Raw genomic sequence first — 10239 nt, 5'->3', positions numbered from 1 at the left:
AAGGTGTGTTTGTATAAAACAGAAGAAGCCGTGTCATGAGAGCAGAGCACCACTGACTAATATTGTCACTACTCAGCCATTTGAACTTGTCTCAATTGATTTCCTGCACCTTGACAAGTGCAAAGGGGGTTATGAATACATCCTTGTAGTCATTGACCATTTCACACGCTTCGCCCAAGCGTATGCCACAACGTCCAAATCAGGTAAAACGGCTGCAGACAAAATCTTTAATGACTATGCTTTAAGATTTGGCTTTCCAGCACGAATACATCATGATCAAGGTGCTGAATTTGAAAATCATCTGTTTGCACAACTGAAAAACTACTGTGGAGTTGCTGGGTCCCGGACTACTCCTTACCATCCCCAAGGGAATGGACAAGTGGAGCGGTTTAATAGGACACTACTCCAGATGCTGAAAACACTCTCGGAGAGTCAGAAAACTAACTGGAAGGACTCGCTTAACAAACTGATTTATGCCTACAATTGTACCCGCAGCGAGGTAACTGGATTTTCCCCTTTTTACTTGTTATATGGACGCTCCCCACGATTGCCAATCGACATGCTGTTCAGCTTGACCTCAGAACAAGGAGATGGCAATCATCATGACTACATGGTAAAATGGAAACAAGGCATGGAAGAAGCATATGAGATCACCAGAGAAAACGCTCATAAAGCAGCTGTAAGAAGTAAAAGACATTATGACAGCAAGGTGAAGAGCTCAGTATTACAGCCAGGTGATCGTGTTTTAATAAGGAACATGACACCTCGAGGAGGTCCAGGCAAGCTGAGGAACCACTGGGAGGATGTGGTTCACACAGTCGTTCGTCAGGTCAGCAGAGATATCCCAGTTTATGAACTCAGACCTGAGAAAGCAAAAGGGAGATCAAGGATATTGCATCGCAATCTCCTTCTGCCATGTGACCATCTGCCTGTTGAAACTGAAGTGCGACCACGAACAAGAAAAAGAGCTGTGGAGACAAGTGAGGAAGTGGAACAAGCTGAGGAAGAGGATGACGATGATGAGTACTATCCAGTGTCATCTCAGCAGCCATTTGAGCCACTTTACCCTCCGACACTGACTCCTATGAGCACTGATAAACCAGCCAAACACCTTCAAACAGTGGAAAACATGTCATCTGAGCCAGAGAATGAACATGAAGTACTGAACCAATGTGAACAACTACCTGACCAACAGGAAAATTATGTTGAGGAACCATCAGTGGAGGAACCCGTTCCTGTACCTGTTCCAGACAAACACAGCAGGACCAGTGAACAAGAGTATCATCGACCGAGTAGAGAGCGCAAGCCACCAAAGATCTTCACATATGATCGGCTTGGTTCCCCAGCTTGTTATAATCTGAGAACACCATCACATCATACACACTTCATGGTTCCACAGACTGTTCAGGCATACTGCCACTGATAACTGTATGGACTTGAGTGAAAAGAAACATTGTGATCACACACGAAACACATTACTGAACAGAGACAATGTACTTACACTCCACACACCACAAGTAAATGGACTGTTTAACACAGAATTCACATTCAAAGTGACTTTTGGACATTGAACTGGTTCATATGGAGCTTGCAGCTTAACACACACATCCAAAGCACACCACATGGCTACAGCCGCTTATATCACTTTCATGGACCTTTGTCAAAAGAGAGAGTGACTGCTTTGACAAACTGCACTGAAAGGACTTTGTTTACAAGCCAGCAGCAGACTGTGTTAATGTAACTGCATGGACACTGTAATTCATACAGACTGTATGAGAACACTGAAAGACTTTGGGTAATAACCCACACTAAAGAATGTATGAAAAGAGTTCCAGCTTGTGAAACTATTTTTGTAGAGTACATATAAGGTACAAGAACCAGTTATAGTATGCAATGATTTATTGTATGTGGGTTTGGTGATACTAATGGTCATAACTCCACTTTGTGCTAAATGTTAAACATTTGGATGTTGAGGACAACATCTATTCTGAGGGGGAGTATGTGGTGGATCATAAATTTGATTAGTTTTGAAGTTGTACATCTCTGTTCCTTACATTTCATGTCATGCCTTTATTAATGTTTTATTTGTTGCTTTGACTGTTTTTCGAATAGAATATACAGTGGGAATATAGAGGGAGATAAGTAGTGAAAGTTTTGTCTGGGTTGATTGTGCGTTGATCCATTGGTAATGCCTCAGGGCTCCAGTAGGTGTGTTCGCGCGCCTCCTTCACTCAATACAGACGAGTGAGAGTGAGAGCTGCGTGTCCGTGCCGTTCTTTCACCTCTCCTCACTATTTCCCCTGTTTAAGGTAACTGTCATGCACAAATCTGTATAAATGTGTGTTACTGTTGATTATTACGTTATCATTGTTCATTGTAGCGAAAGATGTGAATTGCGGACTATTTTGGCTGAGAAGTTCAAGTTAATCTCTGTTGCTGTGTATGCTAGTTTTCGCTAGTACTCCGCCATATTGTGTGAAGATTTTTCTGTTACTGTCTATATAGGTTTTTGTCTAATGTTACAGTTAATGTTGTCTAGAGTATTTTCATAAACTCAATACAGACGAGTGAGAGTGAGAGCTGCGTGTCCGTGCCGTTCTTTCACCTCTCCTCACTATTTCCCCTGTTTAAGGGCACAACAAGAGCATAGTCTCTTAGCTTCATATCTGTGTTTCTGCAGTCTCTCTCAGTCAGTTCATGAAATGCCTCAGCTGAAATTGAAAGGATTAAGATGACATTTTGTACAGACCTTCAGACTCCTGAGAAGATTATTCTTTCAGACTTTGGTCAGGTCTTAACCTCAGTTTGATGTCCAGCTATGGGATTCAAGTCAGTGTTTAAACAAAGTCCTTACAAACCACAAACTTAAATGAATGGGGTGATCTGCTTGGTTTAGATGATACAAAATAATAGATTACTGTAGAAAAAAGAAGTTTTACTTAATTTTCCAAACAGAGCAGTGAGAAGGCTTTCATCGCTGAACATGAAAGCGGTGTTTTCCTGGTAAGTTTAAAGTCTCAGCAGCTAGTTTAGAGTCAGAAAAGATAAAGCAGTGGCATATTTTAGGCTGGGCTCTTGTTAAAGACAAATCGCTCCCATATGACATGCAGTTTCTCACTCAGATCCATCTCTGGCTTATCACATCCAATTTTAAAACACAAACAAGCGACAGCCAAAAGGCTTTGAAAGCTAACTTCACAGACCAATGTGTGATGTCACTGTTACATGTGCAGTCTATGGCTTTTAGCTGGAGATCGTCACTGGTGGCTGAGTGTCATTATCATCTCAGCCTGATTCACCGAATGTCATTAAAAACTTATTAAAACAACATTAACAGAAACAATAATATTATCCAATAACTCAGTCATGAATTATTCGTAAATGTGCATGTGTGGGTGGTCAATTGCTGTGTTCTGTTTAATGGGATGCAGTAATGTTGTAATCGATAAAACGAGCAATCGGTGACTTTGCAGGAGAAACTAATAGATGGACTGCAGTCTGAGGGGTTAGCAGGTGTGCTACTTCATTATTGCTATTTCAAAGTAGTTTAAAGAGCCATCATAGTGGGTCTGATATCAGACAATGATGAGACTCTCTACAGACAGGATGTGCAGACCTGACCTAGTGGTGCTTAGACAACCAGGAACACCAGGAAGACATCGTGGATTACAGGAGGCCCAGGAAGACAGAACATGCTCCTGTACTCATACACGGGGAGGAGGAAGAACAGGTGAATAGAGTTCAGCACATACACTCCCCCAGGCTTTAAAAGACTGAGACATGCACTGGACAACTACACTTTACATCATGTGTCCTACGCTACCATTTTGAAGTTTACAAAATTTCTTTAAATAAAAAATCTTTGAATCTTAATGTGTATTTACACTTGACTGTTTTTCATTCATATATATATACACTCAGTGTCCCTAAACAGTATATATATATGTATATACATATGTCTCCAGTCATTTGATTTTTGAACTCAACCTAAACACTGTAAGCCATTTCACCTCCCGCAATTACTAAAAGCAAACGAGCACCAAGGAACAACTGAAGGTCAAAAACAGCTTTCCAAATAATTTCTGTTTCCTCAGACATATCAGCCCAGATGTTCCTGCAGATGCTGCAGTCAAACACAGCATCTATGAAACTGACATTCAGCACTAATAGGACTCAAAGATGAAAGGGTATTGAAGGCATTGGAGGGTTAGAAAAGTTAGACTAGCTGGCAAAAGGATCTGCCACCGCCTGCACATAGCTACATTCACGTTAAGCTAACATAAACACAGCAGCATTGGTAATGTGTGAGAAGGGGCGTGGGTTAAACTGATATTAAGTACACATTAAGGCTCAGTCTGTGAGGTTCTGATCATACAGAAGGCAAAAACTGGAACGGAAAAAGCAAATAGTTGCCTCAAGATTCTTTACTTTGTAAGTTAAACATCTACAATAATAGAGAGAAAACCCTAACAATCACATGACCCTGTGAGCAAGTACTATGGTGACAGTGGGATGGAAAAACTCCCTTTTAACAGGAAGAAACCTCTGGCAGACCAGGCTTAGGGAAGGGCAGCCATCTGAAGTAATATCTAACAGTAATATATGAACTAGTTTTTTAGCATCTCACTTGTCTAATATACACATTGAATAACATAGCCTGGCAAAAAATGTACTGACTTCTTAGACGGCCTGTCCAGAACTGTTTTTATCATCTAAGAAACATTTCTAAACTCAGACTACTGAGCTAAAGGCAGAACTTGAGATGATTATTCATGCTTTTATCTCTTCTCATTTGGATTATTGTAATGGTCTTTTTACTTGTCTCAACAACTCAGCTCTGGATCGCCTTCAGACTGTACAGAATGCCGCGGCAAGACTTTTAACTGGAACAAACAAAGGGTCACACATTACTCCAGTTTTGGCTTCACTTCATTGGTTGCCAGTAAATTTTAGGGTTCATTTTAAAATTTTAGTTGTAACTTTTAGAGCTCTGCACGGTGAAGCTCCCCAGTATATCTCTGACCTGTTGAAACCTCATGCTTCATCCCGATCATCTTGCTTTAAGACCCAGCCAAAGCAAAGCAGACCTGTGGAGATGCACATATTTTATATCTGGTAACAGGTAAAGAGACCTGAGAAAGTAAACTGAATCTGAAACCATGACACTGTGTGATAAATCTGTGTGGCAGTGCAGGTTATATCACCGACTCTGCACATTAACTCGCAGGAACGTGCGCTGATCCAAAAATATATCTGATGTTTACGCCCACGGGCGAGCAGTTCCTAAAAGGTTCTGCAAAAACCAAAACGTGAAAACTCATCCTTACTCTCTCCCCAAAGCTCCATCCTCTCAATCCAAATATCTTTAAAATATTATGTGTAAAATATTATTGTGTTCTTTTTGTGTTTTGTTATCAGCAGACATACACGCATCCATAAACAGACAGTGTGTGAGAGAAAAAGGTGGAAAATAAAAAAAAATAGATGCACTCAGGTTTGAGTTGTAAAAGTCAACCAGGATGTACAATCAAGACACTTTCATTAGGTACACATCGCTAGTACTTGTAAGTACTTTTATATTACTATTATAGTACTTTTATATAAATATCCAAGTCTCTGATGTAAAGTGTTTTTATATTAAAAGTACTTTGTAACCACTTTCTCTAGCTGCCTCAATACTTTATAATCACCGACCGAATCACCAAATGCACCCTCTGCATTTCTATTTCTAAATGAATCTCTTGATAATAAACTTTGATGATTATACAGTTGATTAGCTATGAAGTTGTTTTTGTCAGTCAAGGAAATAATTCTGCGATCGTCCTCTTTAGTTGTACTCTGTGGTCTTTTGATGTGATTGAGCTGGTTATTATTTTTAAAAATGCACCAGACTGTTAACATGGTCGCTTCTGATTTCTAATAGGGTTTTTGTGTGTGTGTGTGTGTGTGTGTGTGTGTGTGTGTGTGGGTGGGTGTGTGTGTGTGTGTGTGTGTGTGTGTGTGTGTGTGTGTGTGTGTGTGTGTTTTGTTCATTTGTTTTGCTTTATTCCAGCCTACTGTTGGCTGAGTTTACTTTCATCGACATCCCATTGGACCTTATAATTCATGTTTCTGTGAGCAACTGCCAGAGTTAATCAACTCCAGATCTTTGATCACTTTAATTTGTGAAAAAATGAGACAGGAACAAACCCCACCAGCCCATGAAACTGCTTCTCACTCACTTGGACAGTTACTTTTGTCCTTCTGAAAGTGAAGGACCATGTATAGAAATTGATGTAATTCTCAAGCAGCTCATGTGTGACTTTTATTAAACCGTATTCCATTAAACTCACTTTGAAAGTACTGTAGTACTTTGTCAGTCAGGGGCGGATCCACACGGGGACGAGAGGGGCCATTTACACCTTTTCTAAAAAAAGTTTTCTTAGAAGAGCTAATGATACAATAAATAGTTTTAAAGTGTTTTTGTGGATATTTTGTTGACTCAATTTATATAAAGGGGATTTTCACATACTTCGCTGAAGAGGTATGTGCCGCCCTGCCTAGTCCTTTTGCCCCTTCTTGCCCCCCCCATGTAAAACTCTCTAGCTCCACCTGAAATCCCCTTGCACAGTGTTATCCTTAAAAGGCATCTCTAGTGTCAAATGTAGAATGAATGTGTGCGTACACAGCACACAGATGATTCAGGCCACTCTGCAATTGAAGCTGTACAGGATTTTGTGTTTAGCTCTGATCTTCAGATCTGGGTGAAACCTTTTCATAGATGATTCATAGACGATGCATCTAACGTCTGCTCACTCCCGAGTCACACCTTGAATCTATTCCTGTTCTGTCTCACTTGTCTATTTTCACCTGAGTCAAGTGTACAGCTGAGGGTCCTTCTGCTGCTGTGCATACCCTCTCGGCAGTAATGGTGTTTTGACACATTTTCCTTCTACAGTAGAAAACAGCCATCATCACCACACACAATAAATGCCTTGAGAGAACTCTCCTGTTCTCCAGACAGCACCCAAAAATAAACTTGCTGCTTCCCTCCTGATGTGCAACCCTGAATGTGGAGCTACACTCTTGAGTTTGCCCCCAGGGGCAGATGAAAGAGAAATCCCGATGAGCAGGATGCAGGTGAAAGACATCAGAGACAGTGAGGTGAGAGTGGAAATTAAGAATGAAGTTGAGAGGAGTGGAAAGGTCAGATGAGAGGAAAGGCCACGTGAGGGGGAAGAAGTGAAATCCAGATGACCAAATGCAGCAGGAGGCTGTTATCGTCCTGTGATCTGTTCAGCATACAGAGCATGGAAACATCTGGCGAAACTGCGTATCTACTTCATGGATCTAAGCGCACAATAGCTGATGGTGGTAATGCTGAACTTTTGGATTAAGATGAAAGACAAAGCAAATGGTGTTAAATACAACAATCTTGGGCCTGGCATGTTTCAGATTCTTCCTTTTTATTTTGGTTATGAGGCTCTGCAGTCCTCACACATGATGAGGTTTCTGGATGTTTCTGGAAGTTATTGTGTATTGGCCCTAAATGTATAAAATTTGCAGAAAAGAAGGAAAAGCAGCCCCAGATTTACACATTTACATATCCTGAAAGAGATAAATGAATGCATGATAATTGAGCATGCACAGTAAGCTGTGAGAGAAGCATTGTTTTTGTCATCATCATTGCAGAGTTTGTGTTGTGCGCTATTGGAACGACAGACAACTCGATCTGCAGGATTGTGGTCGACTTACCAGCTCTTTTCATTAGCAATGTGTTAATGTATTACTAGTTTATAAAAGCACAGAATGCAGATTCCCCAAACTCACTGTGATGTTTGTACATGTGTTTTTGTTGTTGTTGCTGTTCAACTAACAACTCAAAACCAAGTATATTTAATGAAAACTATATGGGGAGGAAAGCATTTAATCAGAACATGAATGTCAAACAACTAATCGATTAGACTTGTAATGCCAAGTTTGTCATATTTGATAAAGAAATAATAATAATTTGAGCCCTCACTTTTTTTTGTTTGTTTGTTTGTTTGTTTGTTTGTTTGTTTGTTTGTTTTTACTCCCTAACTCCTTTATTAGTATTTGCTTTAAGATAAACAAGTTGTGAGCAGTAAATGGTACAATAATTGTTCAATTTTAATTCAATTTTATTTATATAACAGCAGTTGCCTCAAGGCACCTTACATTGTAAGGTAAAGACCATACAACAAAACTGGAAAAAACCAACCCTAACAGTCAGATGACCCCTATGAGCAAGCACTTTGGTGACAGTGGGAAGGGAAAACTCCCTTTTAACAGGAACAAACCCCTGGCAGAACCAGTCTCAGGGAGGCGAGGCCATCTGACACAAATCGACATTTAATTCCATCCATCCATCCATCTTCATCCGCTTAGCCGAGGCCGGGTCGCGGGGGCAGCAGCCTAAGCAGAGAAGCCCAGACCTCCCTCTCCCCAGCCACCTCCTCCAGCTTATCCGGGGGAACACCAAGGCGTTCCCAGGCCAGCCGGGAGATATAATCTCTCCAGCGTGTCCTGGGTCTGCCCCGGGGCCTCCTCCCGGTGGGACACGCCCGGAACACTTCACCCAGGAGGCGCCCAGGAGGCATCCTTGTCAGATGCCCGAACCACCTCAACTGGCTCCTTTCGATGTGGAGGAGGAGCAGCGGCTCTACTCTGAGCCCCTCTCGGATGGCCGAACTTCTCACCCTATCTCTAAGGGAGAGGCCAGCCACCCTTCGGAGGAAGCTCATTTTTGCCGCTTGTATCCCCGATCTCGTTCTTTCGGTCACTACCCACAGCTCGTGGCCATAGGTGAGGGTAGGGACGTAGATCGACCGGTAAATTGAGAGCTTCGCTTTTACACTCAGCTCCCTCTTCACCACGACGGACCGGTGCAGCGTCCGCATCACTGCAGCCGCAGCACCAATCCGTCTGTCGATCTCCGGCTCCCTTCTCCCATCACTCGCGAACAAGACCCTGAGATACTTGAACTCCTCCACTTGGGGCAGGAACTCATCCCCGACCCGGAGTGGGCACTCCACCCTTTTCCGGCTGAGAACCATGGCCTCAGATTTGGAGGTGCTGATCCTCATTCCCGCTGCTTCACACTCGGCTGCGAACCGTTCCAGTGCGATCTGGAGGCCTTCACCCGATGAAGCCAACAGAACCACATCATCCGCAAAAAGCAGAGATGAGATTCTGAGGCCACTGAAGTGAAAGCCCTCCGCCACTTGGCTGCGCCTAGAAATCCTGTCCATAAAAATTATGAACAGAACCGGTGACAAAGGGCAGCCCTGGCGGAGCCCATCACCCACCGGAAACGAGTCCGACTTATTGCCGGCAATGCGAACCAAACTCTTGCAACGGTTGTATAGGGATCGAATGGCCCGTAGCAATGGGCCAGACACCCCATACTCCCGCAACACCTCCCACAGGACACCCCGAGGGACACGGTCGAATGCCTTCTCCAAGTCCACAAAACACATGTAGACTGGTTGGGCAAACTCCCATGCACCCTCAAGTATCCTTGAGAGGATAAAGAGCTGGTCCAGTGTTCCGCGACCAGGACGAAAACCGCATTGTTCCTCCTGTATCCGAGGTTCGACTAACGGACGAACTCTCCTTTCCAGCACACTGGCATAGACTTTCCCAGGGAGGCTGAGGAGTGTGATCCCCCTGTAGTTGGAACACACCCTCCGGTCTCCCTTCTTAAAGATGGGGATCACCACCCCGGTCTGCCAGTCCAGGGGTGCTGCCCCTGGTCTCCACGCAACATTGCAGAGGCGTGTCAACCAGGACAGCCCTACAACGTCCAGAGCCTTCAGGAACTCGGGGCGGACCTCATCAACACCAGGGGCTCTGCCACCAAGGAGTTGTTTAACTGCCTCAGTGACCTCGCCCCCGGAAATTGGCGGGTCATTCCCCTCATCCCCAGACTCTGCTTCCTCCTCGGAAGACGTGTCAGTGGAATTAAGGAGGTCCTCGAAGTATCCCTTCCACCGCCTGACAATTTTCTCAGTCGACATCAGCAGCGCTCCGCCAGCACTATACACAGTGCAAGTAGAGCACCGCTTTCCCCTCCTGAGACGCCTGACGGTTTGCCAGAATCTCTTCGAGGCAGTCCGAAAGTCTTTTTCCATGGCCTCTCCGAACTCCTCCCACACCCGAGTTTTTGCTTCAGCCACTGCCCGAGCCGCATCCCGCTTGGCCTGTCGATACCTGTCGGCTGCCTCCGGAGTCCCACAG

At 43.6% G+C, this 10239-nt stretch overlaps 1 protein-coding gene across 1 annotated transcript in view; it reads left to right on the top strand.

Moving 5' to 3' along the window:
• The first annotated feature begins 559 nt into the window (after positions 1 to 559).
• Positions 560 to 10239, top strand: part of LOC134628203 (von Willebrand factor A domain-containing protein 1-like) — a 32446-nt gene continuing 22766 nt past the window's right edge. The window contains exon 1 of the mRNA XM_063474972.1: positions 560 to 1292. Within this exon, the coding sequence (XP_063331042.1) occupies positions 560 to 1292 (733 nt within the window). The remainder of the gene's footprint in view (positions 1293 to 10239) is intronic.

This window comes from Pelmatolapia mariae, linkage group LG5 (genome assembly GCF_036321145.2).
Source record: "Pelmatolapia mariae isolate MD_Pm_ZW linkage group LG5, Pm_UMD_F_2, whole genome shotgun sequence".
Taxonomy (NCBI): Eukaryota; Metazoa; Chordata; class Actinopteri; order Cichliformes; family Cichlidae; genus Pelmatolapia; species Pelmatolapia mariae.
The sequence above is the reverse complement of the archived record's forward strand: the minus strand, read 5'-3'. Positions and strand labels throughout refer to the sequence as shown.